Below are 17,775 nucleotides of genomic sequence, written 5' to 3'. Positions count from 1 at the left end.
TTGTTTTGTTTTAGAGGTATTTTATTTAGACAACTAAAACAATCAGATGTTCAGAAGCAGTGTACAATGAAAGAGAAATCAAACCAATTACTTTATCACGTATTCCCTCTTCTTTACAACTAAAGCAAAAAAAAAAAAAAAAGGCTTTCTGCTTTAAGGGAAAAGTCAGAAAAATAGGCCAATATATTTTTCTTCTCCATAATAACATAAACAGCTACAAGAACTCTAAGTGTAATAAGAGAAATTGGATGTTGGCTCGCACATATTCATTAAAAAGACAATAGGCCATCATCATACCACAAGAGCCTAGTTCCACCTGCCTTCATCTGATACTCTTGCCTTTTCACGTACAGGTAACACCAAGTTAGTTCCAGCACTGGAGCTAATTCATATTCCCCATTATTTACTGCTCATGTTTGCCTTAAGCAGAGAGTAACTCTGGGAGGCTGATGCTTTTCTCTGCTTGTTTGTTTTAGTCCATAACTTGTACATTATCTGTGGCATATGCCCAATGCTCAGGCCTTCACTTCAGGAGTTGAACTATAGATGGAATCTGAATTCTCTGAAGCAATTTCTTCTGTAATGAAAAAATAACAACAACGACGACCACATTAGTCAACTTAATAAAGAAAATTTCTGTGTAAATTTCTGTGTTAACCACATTTCTGTGTAATGAAGGAATAAAAAGATTTTTTCAGTGTGCTGGTAAGGGGAGGCAAGAGAGAACAAGGGCACATACCATTCATGACTAGACTCATGCCACTGAAAGTGCAATGAAAAAATAGTTCATCTATTTCACCCATCAAACTCTTTTACACATAACTTCCCAGGGCCCCCTCTTCTGGGCTAAGCTTTCAGTGATTAAGCACTGAACTGAAGTGTTATCTTTAAAGATTTGGCTCCCTCCTTTATTTATTCAAGTTTCAAACAATATTTTATGATCGATGTATCTTACAATCTGTAATTCTAGATCTGGGAAACAATACTTGGTACACAGTTAAGTGCTTAATAAATGTTAAATAACAAATACAACTGCTTTTTTATCTTATCAAATTTGCTTTTTTATCTCAGTGACTGCCTCCTTAAGTTAGACTCCAAGTACTGTAGCGGTAACCACCTTAGATCCACACTACATCTCGATCGCTACTATGCAGTGGATACTTATTTATTTTATAAACACGTATATAAAAATATACATATATAAACTTCCCATTGTTTAAGTATGTTCATGTTTAATAAATTTCTTTCGCCAACAAGTAAAACTCACCTAACACTTCAGTTTTGTTTTTTTTTTTAAAGATTTTAGTTATTTATTTGACAGACAGAGATCACAAGTAGGCAGAGAGGCAGGCAGAGAGAGAGGAGGAAGCAGGCTCCCCGCTGAGCAGAGAGCCCTATGTGGGGCTCAATCCCAGGACCCTGGGATCATGACCTGAGCCGAAGGCAGAGGCTTTAACCCGCTGAGCCACCCCGGTGCCCCCTAACACTTCAATTTTAAACCCCCCAGGACTCTACAAAAGTTCATTCATTGGTATTTACCTAGCTCTTCTTCTGGTGTCTCTGGAAAACTGATCTTTGGCTTTGCCAGCTCACCACTATCTTCTTCTATGAAATGAAAAGCGACCATGATTACGTCAATTACGATATTATCAATAACTTCCAGTATTTAATTAGTAAGAAGAGTACACCAACACTATTCTAAGCAATGAGCTACCAAACCTAATAGGAACCTCCTCTTTTTTAATAACTGTGATTCTAAAAGAGTATGTCTTTCCTCAAAGTTCACTTTTAAGTTCATACCAAACTACTTTGGGATCAATAAGTATTTTTATTAAAAACATGTCCACCTTATTAGTAAGGATCAGTGAGTAACACCACAGATTAAATACATTTACTCAGAAATTCTTTATATTGTCCTCCACCAAATTTTGAAATAGGTCCACATCATTCATCAAATGATCTAGTATAAAAAATTCAGGAATAGAAAATACACATACACACAAAGAACAGAAAACACAACAAAAAAATTTAACCAAACAAAGTAACACAGTAGCCAATTTATAATTATGGGCTTCTCTGTTTAAACTGTTATTACGTAATCTAAATTAAAATCTATACAGGACAAAAACAGAGAAATAAAATTAATGATGAAAAATGACATAAAATTATGACGCTTAACTTGATACTTTGTCATTTATTTTATTTTATTTTTTTAAGTAACCTCTGCCAACATTAGGCTTGAACTCAGGACCCTGAGATCAAAAGTCACATGTTCCATCAACTGAACCAGTCAGGTACCCCCTTAACTTGATAACTTTGAATACAAATTCTTACCAGGAAGTACACATTTCCAAAGGCCGTATGTTTTTCCTACCACAGTTTGCCATAGTCTCAATGTTCCATCCTCAGAACCACTGGCATAGAGTTCTCCATCAGGACTAAATCTCACACAGTGAATAGGACCAAAGTGCCCTTTGTAGGATTCTGAAAAAGAGAAGGGCTATTATATAATTTAATACTTAAATGTTGGTTAAGTATTGATTGATACACTAAGGAAAATACTGTCTGTACTATTTGGAAAATGTGAAATTCTTAAGTGCAAACTCAAAGAACTAAACTTCATTAAAAATAAAGTGATTCTTATCACAAAGTGGTACATAACATTTCTCTGTAAAATTACCCTCTTCCAATTCCAGCACATATTATGATGTCATACTGTCCCTCTTTAAAAAAAAAAAAAAAAAAAAAAGAGGTTTCACATCCCAAAATGGGTGAAGGAAGGGAGTAAATTCTACAGAAAGCAGATCTAAAGTCTGTCAGTTCGATCCCAATTTCCACATCCTAAAATCAAGGCCTATTTACCACGGAACCAATTCTTATTATGACAGAGAGCCACCAGATGGAGCTCTTTTACACACTCTGCCTCTTAATTTCCTACCAGACTATCGAGGGTCTATTAGTCATTCTGTCACATATAACATAAAGATACAAGATCAATGCCTTAAATATTTTAGTCTGAAGAATCAAATGAGAAAATGTACAGATCAGTCATAGTGTTGTTCTGTTTAAGTCATATCTTTATTTATAAACTTTCCTCTTCTATTTTCTAATGCCTTATCACCTTTGTAGTTTTCCAAGTCTTTACTATTTACTAGACCAATGGTTGCTTCTATTCTGTTTTCAGGTCCATTCAACTCAAGGACCTTCATCTTTCCGCACCTCTGTCCAACCAGTGCATATCAAGAGAGTATTATCACAAGAGTACAAATTTTCATGAGAGTACAAAGAATGAGAGGTTTGGTATAGTGTTCACTGTGACCATAGAGCTCAGGCAAATAATTTATTTCTTTTTCAAAAAGGATAAAAAAAAATGGCCAAAATATTCTGAAACTTTGAAAACTAACATTAAATAAATAAAACAGATCTCTCATTTAAAAGTCTCATATTCAAACAACAAAGGATGAACCATAAGCAATTATAATATATTCTATATGGTCCATTCACCAAACTTCCACTTCTCCAACCCAAATCCATTAGTTTCCCAAAGAAACAAAACATAAGGTTGCCTTTTGTTTTTTTGGTATATAATTCTAACAAGCTAAATTTCATTGGGTGGTAAAGCATGACAGCTAGACAAAGCAGCAGCTTACAGAAAAAGAAATTATAAAAACTAAATATTATTAATAGTTCGAAAAGCAAATTTTGTGAAGGGTAGAAGTAGATACCAAGAACCATGATTATGACATACCTAGTCAATCAGATAAATGTAAAATTAAGATGTACATTAACTTCAAATTCATCTTACATGCACTTCCCCTCCCTTTATGAAGGACTATTATGAAAGCGGAACAAAAGTCAGATTCCAAAAAAATCCAAACAAAAATCCCCTCCAATTCAGATGCCTAAGGTGTCCCTGTAATATACCATAGCTGTTACATACATACCACTATTACATACATGTCCACACTATTCTCTACAGAGCTTAGAGATTCTTATATTGGCAAAGGGGGGAGCCAGGTAGATGGGCTACATACCAGCACTACATTTCAGAAGGAACAAATACCCTTATAGCTGTTTAACAAGATTTTGATTTAAGAATGCCTCCTCCTATCGCCAATAAATATACTACACCATTGTACAGACTATCAGAATACAATGAACTTACATTAAAAGGACAAGGGTCTGGCATTGAGGGTCTGGCATACTTTGTTTACAGTTCTATAAATACTTCCACCAAAGTGGAAAAAAATCCTCTCCTTTTTTCACTTAGAAATAGCAAGCTTTAGTTAGCTGAAAAATTTGCTAGGTGTTAATTACTGAAACCTAGCATTTGATCAATGTAATCCGTATCATTTTAAAGAAGGAAAAAGAGAACTCACCTAATTCTTCTCCACTATTATAATCATACTTATAAAGTTTAAAGTCTTCACCACCTGCAACAAGAAATTCTTTCTCAGGGTGAAGAGATGCAGAATTGATGGTTGCAGGAGCTTCAAAGGACTTAATTGGGTCCAAACTAGAAAATAATTTAAATAATATTTATAAATTTTGAATACTACATAAATAATACCAGGAAATAATCAGTTACTTTTAAACTCTTCCTAATTTCTGAAACCCAAGAAATAATTGTATCTTCCTCTAGTCAAACATAAATAGCGATGTTTAAAAAACAAAAACAGAGCAAAAACAAAACAAAACAAAAAAAACCCTTCTAAATAATATTAGCAAATAACGTCCAGAAAGATACTATGCCCAAGTGGAGTTCATTTCAGGAATACAAAGACACTTTGTGCAGTGAGTGCTTTCCTGGAAATGACTGTGCTGGCTAATTAACAACAGTTTGGCTAATATATGCAGACTTTTGCATTTTAAGAAATTTAATTCTGTATTGTTTGATTTTTCCATGACAAACACACATTATCTTTAAGAAGAGAAAATGTTCTATAGTAAGTAACATAATGCATTATTTATACATTATTCTCAACTGCTAAGAATTTATAAGCTTCTACAACAAAACAATCAATACCACAAAAATATAAAACTGCTAAAGATGATTCTGTTTTTACAATTGAACTTTTGAAAGAATAACCAAATCTGAAACTATAGCTATATAATAAAAATCAACGCATACAAACAGCTTCACATGAACATCAATGAGTTTGGACATCAGCTCTTTTCAGGGAATTTGATACATAATTTAGTAAAACCGATAATGCAATATGCCAAGCAAAAATATTTTCAAACAACTTTTAATAGCTAAGGATAGTTTAAAAAAAAATTAAAATTACAAAGTCCCTAGTAACTGAAAAAAAAAAAAATACCCATACAAATATACACATATAATGTTACACATGTGCAACGAAGAAAAAAAGACTAAAGGAAAATACAACTACCTTTAACATTCTGGCATCTATGGTTGAAGAATAGTGGGTAAATTTTTTTGAATTATCTTTTCCAAATTTTCAACAAAGGCATTTAACTATATTTATAGTCACAAAACAAATTAAACCTGCTTTTAAAAAACATCATTAGGTCTACACAAACTTCGGAATAGAAGAAAAAAGTCACTATTTCTCTGAAATTGTAAAGGGAAAATTAAGAAGAGAATCAAGATCACTGTGGCTTTATACAGTGATGAACATTAATTATAACACCAATCTAGGAATGCTTTTAAGAAAAATATAAAAAGAGAAAATTTTAAAGTTACTAAATTTACCAATAACATCCCCTAAATATTGGAAATTAACTGGATTAATTTCTCAGTATATCAAATACTTAAAATATACATTATTAATGATATGGAAACATTTTCCCCATATTATATAGTACAGGTCAAGATTTGCCTTGTTAAAGAGTTAAATACCTTTCACATGTGCCTTCCTATTTTTAAGTTACAAAAAAACCAAAAAAAACAAACAAAAAAGGTATTTCTTGGACATACCTTACTGCACTATGAAAAGCAATAGATCGTCCGTAAGTTATTACCAAGATCTCTCCCTCAGGAATATATTCCATACTGCTAACAGACATATTAAAATTTAGAGATTTCACTTCTGTCATGGTAGCATGATCCCAAAGGCTGCAAAAAAGGAAGAGGAAAATATGGTGGTATTTACTCATTCAAGAAAAAAGCTTAATTCCTAATTATATCTATAGATTAAGCAATGAAGAATAATCACAGTTGTAATAAAATCTCCTCTATTCCAACTCATACATTATAGATGACACAGAGAAATTTGCGGTTCCTATACAATATTAAATGTATGAATCTGATGATGGCTATATATATGCCCACAGGAAAAAATATCAGGTGTCAGCATACAGAATTGTGTATACAATTTCGAGAATTTCATGGACCTCTCTGTAGCCAGCTTGTTCACTGAATCAGGCTAAGAGCACAGGCTTATAAAGATGTAATTTTAATTGTCTTGTGGATTCTGCTCCAGGTTTTCAACAGTAAATGGTCAGCATCTGAAAAATGAAACCTATGTGCAGCTTAAGTTTCAATGTTTAGAGATAATTCTTCCTACATACAGTTATGAGAAATATTTAAAATATAAGCACTAAGGTCAAATATTTTTCAACTTTAAATTACTAAAGAAAAATTACTTACCGGACAGTTTTATCATCAGCTGAAAGAATCTGTTTATCCTCACTGCACCACAAAGCTTTTTTAATACCAGAGGTGTGACCGCTGATTTCCTTAGGTTCTTAAAATGAAACAATTTAAAATACATTTGTTAATATTTGTTTTTTTTAAACTGAGCAATACTGGAACAACTAAATATGTAAAAAGAAAAGCACACTTTAAACTGTAATTTTTCAAAGCTCAACACAATAAAAGCCTACTGTTTCCAAAGAATACAGAATGCTTTTCTACACTGGAACAAAAATTTATCTGCATGACAAAGAACCCAAGAACAATGCTGCTATATGTATCTGGGAGTAAATACATCACTCCCTCCAGGCTCTGTTTCTGCTCTCAAAAGCTTTATGGTAGCACAATGAAATAAAAGAAGCTAATCCAACATTATCACTAACACTGGGACCCTTGTCCAAGCCACTATTGGTAGAAACAGGAAAAAAGAGGGAAGTAGAGGCTGAGAGGAGAAAACAAGAATAAAATGCAATGCAGTAATTCTCAAGAATATTTCTACATTGACAGCAAAGAATTAAAACAAACAAAACAGGAACTTGTCTCTGTTGGAGACTTTCCCTTCAAAGGATTTAAAAAAAAAAAAAAAACCACCATTCAGTGTTATCTTTGGGCAAAAGCAGATGCTGGAGACAAAGCCATTCAATAACTACTTTGATTTTGGGCAAGTTACTTAATCTGCTGAAACAAAGGTTACTTAACGCTTTCATTTCTTCATCTGTAAAAAGAGATGACAACAGTTACAACACCTCATAGTTTGAGTATGAGGATCAAATGAGAATACACATCGAAGGGTTCTAACCTGGAGTGTGACATACAGTAAAAGCAGTTAATTGCTATTATTTCCATCGCCAGCACAGTGGAAGAGCCACTTTCAGAAAGTAGCTGAGAAAGGCAAAAAATGAAAAATGTCTGCCCAAGGCCTGAACTGCTTTGCTGAGTCAGAAAAACACACTGATGGATGTCCGAGGACTTTGTTATGTTTTGGCATAAAGTTATCAAAGAGAATGAAGAGAAATAGCTCCAGGTGCCAATGAAGAATCATCTACAAATGTAGTCTGTTTGCTCATCTCAGAAATGCTTTTAGGAAAGAGCCTATCTTGAGAATAACTGCTTAATATCCAATATAGCTTTGACTTTCCTACAAACTTCTGAAGTTCAGATTCATGAATAAATAATACCCACGACACAAAATGTAAGAACACAAAATAAAAAAAGACAAAATCCTGCTCATCATAATCTGGTAGCTTCTGAAATATGTATTATATGGTATGTGGCTAGAAAAGCATTAAGATACCACAAAAGAGATGAATATATGGACCAGGAAAGAAAAGGCATCTTTTCCAACTTCTGTGCAATAATAGAATTCATAAAGGTAATAAATTTCACCACCAAAAACTTACTAACAAAATTTAAAAGCAAACTACAAATTAGAATATAATAAAGAATCTTAAAACCAGAAGAAGATGATGAACATCACAACAGATAAATTGGCAAAGGACATAAACAGACTATTACTCACAAAGAACACACTAAAACAGTAGTCAACAGTATTTTAATCTCATGAATAATTTTTTTCAAGTTCACATTAAGATCACAGAATCATTTTTCTCCTATTAAATTGGAAAAGACAAAGTTAGTTACCAGTGTTTGCCAGAACAGGTTAGGTACAGATATTTATTTTTATACTTTGGTATTACACTTTGGTAACACCTACCAATGTCTTCCAAGTACACCTCCTTTTTGTCCCAACAATTCTATTTCTATGTAGTCATTCTATAGAAATAATTGTGGAAATATCTGCAACTATAAGGCAGTTAAGCATAACACCGCTTATATTTAAAATTTGTAAACGGACCAAGCGGGCCACAGTAAGAGACTGGTTAATCCACTTGACAGAATATTTAAAGACATGAAAAAACTGTAATTTTTTAAAATTTTAAAAATTCTTCTGATTAGCTAATATATTCATATGGTTCAAAAATCTGAACAAAATATGCACACACTAAAATTCTCACCCTTCTCACCTTCTATAGACAACCATTCCTTCTTGCCAAAAAGTAGTAACACTGTCATGCACCTTTTTAAACTTAAATGATAAAAACTTAGCAAGATAAATTTTGCATTTTTAAGAAAATGATACAAGCACAATGTAGTAACATTAGAAAAAGATAACTGCACAGAAAAAAAGACTGGAAGACTATGAACCAAAAATTAAAAGATATTAACAGTGATTAATAATGGATGATAGTTTTCATTTTTCTTTGTGACTATCTTTAATTTCAAATGTGAGTAATGCACATGATTCCTTTAATCAAGAAAACTTATTTAAATTAAAAGAAAATATAATATAACACATATAAATTACACTTACCTGCTTCAGGCTTGTTCAAATCATATATGCGTAAAAGCTTATCCTGTCCCCCAGTTAACAAGTAATTACTATCCTGAAAACACACACAAGCCAACTGTTAGCAGAGTAAGCCATTTTAATAGCTATTATCTCTTTGAAACTTCAACACCAACTAAAATCCAAATAAAGTTTGCAGACATCACAAAAAGGTGCAATAAATGCCAATTACTTCTGAGAGAATACTAAAAAACATTTATCTTTCTTCTAACTGCCAAACCTTTTAAGTTCTACAGTTCAAATGTATTACCCACCTACTACAAGAATTTTCTCCATCTGCCCTGCTCCTGCCCTGATCCCCTATCTTCTAAGTAATACATCTTTGATGATCTCAAATATGTCCTCTCTCTTCTGAAAGTAGTAAGGAAACATTATCTGCACATTTTAGATGCTTGTTGCTATTTATGTAAAAGTGATCCAAGAGTTCCATGGTATTTTAGGAGTAACCAAATAAATTAATTTGTACAGCTTAATCTGCAATTAAATCATATATAAGCCATAAACACCCTCTATCCCCCACCAAATATACAAACCAATCAAATATACAACCATTATTACGTCCTATAATAACAGCAATTTAACTCCCTAAAATAAATTCTATTTTCTGATACCTGCGTAAAATCCACAGTCTTGACAATGTGTTTATGAGCCAGGGTCATCAATTCATCTCCTGAGACAGCATCCCACACTTTGCTGAAAGCAAAATGTAAAATTAAAAGATAAATATAATGGCAATTTTGATAACCAAATAAAGTTAGGTATGCGAAGTTATACAAATGACTAAGTCTCTCATTATCTCTAACATCCCTCATTGTTAAGATACATTTGACTAAATATTTCAATGATTCTAAAGGAAATTTACCTGTAGAAGCCATATAACAAATCTTATTTTGACAATGGAAAAGACGTACAAATTTAAGTAAATGAGAACCATGAACCAGCCCACCCTTACTTTTAAGCCTACAGCCATAATATCCTTTTAGCAAGACTGTAAAGCATTTTTTTTTAAGATTTTTATTTGTTTATTTGGCAGAGAGAGAGATCACAAGTAGACACAGGGGCAGGAAGAGAGAGAGGGGGGAAGCAGGCTCCCTGCTGAGCAGAGAGACCAATGAGGAACTGATCCCAGGACCCTGGGATCATGACCTGAGCCGAGGGCAGAGGCTTAACCGACTGAGACACCCAGGCACCCCAAGACTGTAAAACATTTTAATCAATTTTAAATTTCATCTTTCCAATTTGTTTCTCTATTCTCTATTCTCATGTACATGCAAAACAAAAGAAAAAAGAATGAAAAACAAAAAAATCCTAAAAAAAATTTATAGGAGAATGAAAGGCCCTAATACAGGTTACATAAAATTTTAAGTCAAGGCAGTGAAGAAATAAATATTCTCCCCATCTCTTCCTCAAAGTTGACTCTTAAAATTCTCAAATTCTAATCCAATTAACTTACCCCCCAAATATCAGCTTTTGATTATATAATGCTAACACAGGATTTTTAACCTTTCAACTGTTTTTCTGACACCCTCAACCCAAAATCTATGTGTGTGTATACACATACATATGTATGCATTACATCAGGGGATAATGATTAAATAATACATTAGAAAAATACTGTAAGGGGTTCTCCCAATAAAAAAGACTAAAGAAGAAAAAAAATGTTCATTTTATAACAGAAGAGGTCACTGAAAAATAAACAAGAAAACTTCACTTACTGGGAAAAGAACTGTTAAGAGTAAACAAACTATACTCCATGAAGATTTTCATTTTAATATAATTGGCATTTATTTTTTAAAATAAAGGGAATAATAAAGAGGGGTGGGGGAGCACATGATCAAAGTAGTATCATCCAGGAGGGCCCAACAGATCTATAGCCTTTTCCCTCCTATTTAGAAGCACTACTAAAACTGAAGATAACACTCTCTGACACAGCATGCTCCAATCACTTGTACTAACTTTGACATACATTATTCACACTTAAACACTTAAGAATCCTAGAAAGAGCTTACAGCCCCAAAAATATTCTGGAATAACCTAAATGTTTTCAATCTTCGGGCATGACATTGCTATTACCTAACTGTCTGCAGGGCTCAAATCAGGACAGTGAGGCATCATTAACAGTATCCTTTCCTCAGGTAACCCCGCAGCATTTATCTTCTGCACAACTCATGAAGTACTTGTCACCTCCCTAAACTACTGACCCATCTTATATCCGGTTTCATGCATGTCATGATTAATGCTATCTGTTCAATACTTTTCATATCCTGAGAACAGACTTATCTCAAGTCTCAAAAGAGGAGCTGCTTAACTTTTTTAAAGGATTAACAAAAAATTAAGCTTTTCTGGGTGAAAAACATTGCCTAGCTATTGTAACATGTTGATTAAGTCATCAAAAACACCACCTTCAATTTATCGACAATCTTATTCAGAGAAAAATGGATCTCTCTATTGTCTTTTAAAAGAAAGAAAAGTGATCATACACTTTGGTTACCTATAGATTTCAGGGCCCAACTCCAGATCTATTTAATTATCCTCTGGAACAGAGCACAATAATCTCTACTTTTGGCACTCCCTCTAGATGATTTTAATGAGATGAAAGTGGAGATACTAAGAAGAGGATCATGGGAAATAAAGCTTATATTAGCTTCATGAATTTAAAGATAGTAAGAGCAGGGAGTTTCATACAATAGTGTATTACTCATCACCTGACTCAACTGCCTGAATTTACCTCAAGATAGCATTCCCAACTGACCCACAGACCAGCTCTGAATATATTTGCTCCATAAGAGCAAAATTCACTTCTACATAAACATAACATTCATGAATTTTCCGGGAAACATAAGAATGGGGGAGGGGGAAGAACTTCCTAAAAATTATTTATACCAACTACAAGTAATCAGGTTAAGTTGAGGACGCTATTCTTTAGCTGGTTCAAGGTCCGTAACAGCAAGCTCTATACAAATCGTTATAAGAGAATATACATAACACTCCCACTCCTAAAAGAGAGACACTGAACAAGTGAGAAGACTCTACTACTATTTACTGAGCAGCTACTATGCAAAGATGCTATGCTAGACTCCAAGGATGTAGTGGAAAAAGATCTCTCAAATCCTCTCAATAACCATGTGGTCTTATACCCATTTTAAGATACCAAAGCCGAAGTTTTAAGAAGCAACCCATGACCAAACTAGAAACACAAAGCATAGCTAGCACATCAACTCAGGCCTAACCAAAGTGAATGCTTACATCTTTTCACCGTGATAAAGCAGGAAATGGGGGGGTGCGGGGAGGGAGGGACCAAAAGCATTTCCTCCTAATATTTAAAATCTACTTCCTTGCACAAAACCAGAACGTTTCATGGCCTTAGCCACATAAGTTCCAAAATAACAAATACGAATTTGGTCTAGTGGGAATGATAGCTATCATCCTTATCTTACATACATAACACTTACATACTCATTAGATTTTAGGTAATGTTCTAAATATTAGAAATATTTTAATTCATTTAATATTCACAACTGACATTAAAGTACTATTTCTTTCTTTTTGATAAGTACTATTTATATTCTTATTTTTACAGATGATGACACTAAGAGGTTAAATGAATTCCCAAGGTCATAGGATTCGAGTACAGAATCAGGATACAGGGCTCACGCTCACACAGGGCTACTTATAAACATAGACACTGAGACTAGAAATGTTAAAACAACACTGAATACCTACCCAGAGTCATGTCCTGGAATGTGGGACTTGGGTTATTAATGTTCTGTAAGTGACCTAAATAAAGATAACTGTTCCTCTGGCAGTAAGATACAATGCTGACTACTCTTTCCAAGACTCAATATATTAAGTATTTAAAGTGCCATATTTTTCCACGACTTTTTTACTCTCCATTTCAAAGGCCGTTATCATATGCAGTAATTTTTGTCTACTTCTTTATCTTCCCAAGGACTGTATTATCACTTGATCAAACATACAAACCAAAAGTCTTCGCAGATTTTACAGACACAGGCATCTTTCCCAACAAGCTTTTGCACAAGTCTCTTAAAAATCAGGGCAAGACCATGAGGCAGGAGGTGACAGAGCATTCTGCTCAAGTAATTAACAGGGGCCCAGAAATAAAGTTAACAAAATGTATCCTTTCAGAATTGCAATTCAAAAGCTTGTCTTTTTTTTAATGCTGTTTATAGCATCTAACATCTTGTTACATTTAAAACCTAATTATATTTAATTTTAAATACCACTTTATTAACTACTAACTTATCACAGCAGACTGGGACCTAGTTTCAATAATGATCAATGTATTTTTAAAACCTACCTACCAAATAAATAAATAAGTAAATAAATAAAATCAACCTACCAAACCTGTGAAATCTAGAGTTGAAAATCCAGATTTCTACCTTTGTTATAGAACAATGACATTCATTCCCAATGATAATGTTCCTACTAGAATGAGCAAAAAATAAACTTTGGAGGAGATGAAGGGGGAAAAAAAGCTAAACTCATGGGTATCAGATGCCAAGTGTTCCAGAAGCAAAATTAAGATCTATCATTCAGGGGCGCCTAGGTGGCTCAGTGGGTTAAGCCAGTGCTTTCGGCTCAGGTCATGATCTCAGGGTTCTGGGATCGAGCCCCGCATCGGGCTCTCTGCTCAGCGGGGAACCTGCTTCCCTCTCTCCATCTGCCTGCCTCTCTGCCTGCTTGTGATCTCTCTCTCTATGTCAAACAAATAAATAAATAAAAATATTAAAAAAAAAAAATTAAAAAAAAAAAGATCTATCATTCACCCATTCTTTGCCCTGTAGTTTAGAAAACTTCCTCTAGTTATTTACTCAACAAACATAAGGTATTAAATAAGCCAGAGAATATAAAAAATAGAACCTGACCTCAAAAAGCAAGAACACATAAATTAAGTATTATAAAAGTGCTAGAGGGGCACCTGGGTGGCTCAGTGGGTTAAGCCATGACCTTCGGCTCAGGTCATGGTCCCAGGGTCCTGGGATCGAGCCCCGCATCGGGCTCTCCATTCAGCGGGGCGCCTGCTTCCCCCTCTCTCTCTGCCTGCCTGTCTGCTTACTTGTGATCTCTCTCTGTCAAATAAATAAATAAAATCTTTAAAAAAAAAATTTTTTTTAAAAAGTGCTAGAAGTTTGAACACAAGTGTGAGCACAAGGAATGAACCTTTTCACCATATGCCTTCCACCCGAGAATCACTTTTGCCAAATTAACAAAGGAGAATGCCACATTACAAGTAGCATGCTGACATCTAAAGCAATATTTGACCTGAAGCTACTGATATTAAAGGATTTATATAAATTCAAGCAGCTCCTTATTTCATCAGTATTACATACAATCACAACAAGGCACAGGACAAAGCCTTACAATGACTATGCATAAAAACATACTAAGAAATCTATTCACTGAAGACACAGAAAAAAGTTCAGGCTGCTCACACTTAAAACTTTTCTTACAGATCTCTTATCATCTCAAATTTAATCCCAGGTAAGCACTACATCTCCCTCTCCTTATTTAAAAAATTGTAACTTATTTTTAAATTTTATATACAGTAAAATTCATTTTGTGCTACAGAAATCTACATGTTTCAACAAATGCATAGAGCCACATATCCATCACCACAATCAATCTGCCTTCATTTTTTTTAATAAACTTCGTATATTTGATTTGCTTAAAACAAAGAAGCAACACATTTACAATTGCTCCTAGTCTGGAATTCTGTGAAAGAAAAAGAAGAAAAACAGACTACATTTACTTTCCAGACTCAAGTCTAACAAGGTTTACTCTCATATACAACAGCTCTTGACATTACCTTCATCAGTTTAAACATTTAAGGGTCTACTAAGCCATAAACAGAATTAGGAACTAGAATACCAAGATTATGTAAAATATGAAAGTGCCCTGAAGGGGAAAGTGGGTCACTGCAAGTCACTCTAACATATGCAAAAGCCAAAAACCAAAATAGTTAAGGTGTATTCTGGCAACAGTACGTTTAGTATAACTAGACTGTAGAGCATTTGGTATGCAGATTCAGATGATAATGATAAACTAGGATGAGGCCAAATTTTAAACTGGCCAATAACTGAAATTTAACCTTTTGGCTAGTGATTCTCCTTTTTTTTTTTTTTTTTTTTAAGGTTTCATTTATTTGACAGAGAGCGAGCGTGCGCAAGCACGCCCACACAAGCAGGCAGAGTGGCAGGCAGAGGGAGAGGGAGAAGCAGGCTCCCCACTGAGCAGGGAGCCTAATGTGGGTCTTGATCCCAGGACCCTGGGATCATGATCCAAGCCAAAGGAAGCTGCTTAACCAACCGAGCCAACCAGGCACCCCCTAGGCCAGTGATTCTAAGGCTTAACATCAGAACCCACTAAAAGAACTTTAGGAAAGAAAAAATTATGTTGGCGATTCCATCCCCAGGCCAATGAAATCAGAATTTGTCAGACACATGCATCTGAGTATTTTAAAGCTTCTCAGGTTATATTTGGGTTCACTCAAGGTCATGAACCACTGAAACTGCAGAGGGAGGCCAGGAAAATCATTAGAGAAGTGACATGAAATTTGTTTTTAGGAAGACTACTGAAGATGAAAAGACAGGAAAGGTACTAGTGGTAGAGACATAAAAAAGATCATAGGAGCCACTCTGCTGGTAGAATCAACGTAGACATGAGAGAAAAAAATAAAGAATATTTAAATTTCAACCTTAAAAAACTTAGAAAATAAAGAGTAATTGAGTTTAGGAGTTTTTTTTGTTTGTTTTTTGTTTTTTTTTTTAAGATTTTATTTATTTATTTGACAGAGAGAGAGATCACAAGTAGGCAGAGAGGCAGGCAGAGAGAGAGAGGAGGAAGCAGACTCCCTGCTGGGCAGAGAGCCCAATGGGGGCTCGATCCCAGGACTCTGAGATCATGACCTGAACCGAAGGCAGCGGCTTAATCCACTGAGCCACCCAGGCGCCCCGAGTTTAGGAGTTTTAAATATGGGTAAAGCCAGTTAACAAAACCGGAGTGAGAGAAGGCTAAAATCTAGGCCATCAGCACTAGGGCATCACAGAAGAGTGTGATACCACTCAGGAAGCACAGGTTGAGCATTTTCAAGCATGACCTCCAAGATTCATTATGTAGAGTGCTTGTCAATAAGGCAGATTCCTCGGTCCCAATCCAGACATACAGATTAAGTCATTTAAAGTCTCTGAAAATTGATGAGAACCACGGAAGAGGAACAAAAGCAAGAAGGACCAGAGTAGAATTTTAGTGAGGTCAAACATCATGCACTCTACATGGTAGGCATTGGGGCAGAATTTTATGAATAACTGAGGCTGAAGATCTGAGGACTTCACAACACAACCCGTGGAGATCTTCCAAACTGGCTGATTTGCTATACTTACGCAGTGAAATCTGCAGCTGCTGTAGCTGCTTTAGTGGCATCCTTATTCAATGTTGCGCCCCAAACGGCACCCTTATGACCCAAAAATGTTCCAATCCAGTCTCCTGTATCTCCCTGGCGGAGCATAGGTTTCCCGTCTAAAACACATTTAAAAAGACGTGTGATTTAGAAGTTCGAATCACTTAAAATCTAAGACTCAAACATAAAGTGATCGTGTTAAATAACAAAGTGTTAAAATGCTTTTGTTGTGTAACTGTTCTCATCCACTGGGGTCACTAAAAAACGTCCAGAAATAAATTAACTGAAGAGCTGAGCCAGAAATTCTCATTGAAGCATTTGTAATTCGGTGGGAAGAATACTGATCTGCATCAAAATAACCTAGATTTGAGTCTTATTTTGGACAAACTTCTTAACCTGAACCTCGGTTTCCAACTGAAAAAAATGGGGTTAATACCACAAAAGAATGTCCAGTAAAATAAAGGCAATAACAAGTCTGTAAAATAAGGTAAGATACTACTCCGCCTGGCCTATTTTCGCCATTCCCCACATCCTTGAAAGATTATTTACAGTATATGATGGCTGGGGCGTCTAGGCAAGGGTACAGTCCCGCTTCTCCAGACACCGCAACAAAAGTAAAATGAGAGGCTTAAGTTGGGGGCAGTACTTAGCCTCGTCAGACAATCGGAATAGCCTCCCTTGGCTCCAGCTGCAGAATTCCCTAATACACCGTTTTCCCCCATCGGACCCCTGTTGGCCCGGATCTCAAAGACTGAGGTCCCGCTTCCGCACGGGGAATACCCGCCACTCTACCTTCCGGCCCAGTCCTAGCCTTTCAGGGACCCGGATCCAGGGGCCCAGCTCACCTTTGCAAGCGCTGATTAAAAAATAGCCATAAGGCGTGATGCCACTGAAGGCCAAATCAACCACAGGCCGCGTGTGGCCCGAGCAGGTGAGCGGCGTCTGCCTCATTGCCATGGCGGCGACGAACCGAGCGATCCCGCTGCGGAGCCGAGGGTCGTCTCGTCTTTTCTTTCCTCCGCCGCAGCCTCTGGCTCAAGGCCCCCGCCCTGACACTGGCGACTGGGACTGGGCCGAAAAAAAAACAGGAAAAAGAGACCAATCGGGTAGGACCGAGGTCAGGAAAGGGTTGGGGATGGGTCAGGGAGTCTGCGACGGGCGACCGACAGCCGCCAAGGGAGGGAGAGGGAAGGAGGGAGGAAAGTAGGGGAGGGGGAGAACCGGAGAAGCGGCGGCCACGACCCGCACCGTCCACACCGGTACTGGCAGGAAATGACGATCCCAATGACGCCA

General features: G+C 35.8%; 1 protein-coding gene across 1 annotated transcript; it reads right to left on the bottom strand.

Moving 5' to 3' along the window:
• STRAP (serine/threonine kinase receptor associated protein) lies at positions 1-17,775 on the bottom strand. The gene is made up of 10 exons (XM_032855079.1): positions 17,328-17,775; positions 16,466-16,601; positions 9,677-9,758; positions 9,030-9,102; positions 6,614-6,710; positions 5,942-6,079; positions 4,380-4,516; positions 2,335-2,484; positions 1,540-1,605; positions 1-577 (listed from the first exon to the last, which is right to left on the bottom strand). The coding sequence occupies exons 1-10, from the start codon at positions 17,437-17,439 to the stop codon at positions 516-518; spliced, it is 1,053 nt and encodes a 350-aa protein (XP_032710970.1). The 5' UTR covers positions 17,440-17,775; the 3' UTR covers positions 1-515.

Source organism: Lontra canadensis, unplaced genomic scaffold (assembly GCF_010015895.1).
Source record: "Lontra canadensis isolate GAN:19392208 unplaced genomic scaffold, GSC_riverotter_1.0 scaffold9, whole genome shotgun sequence".
Lineage (NCBI taxonomy): Eukaryota > Metazoa > Chordata > Mammalia > Carnivora > Mustelidae > Lontra > Lontra canadensis.
This window is presented reverse-complemented; position numbering and strand designations above follow the sequence as displayed.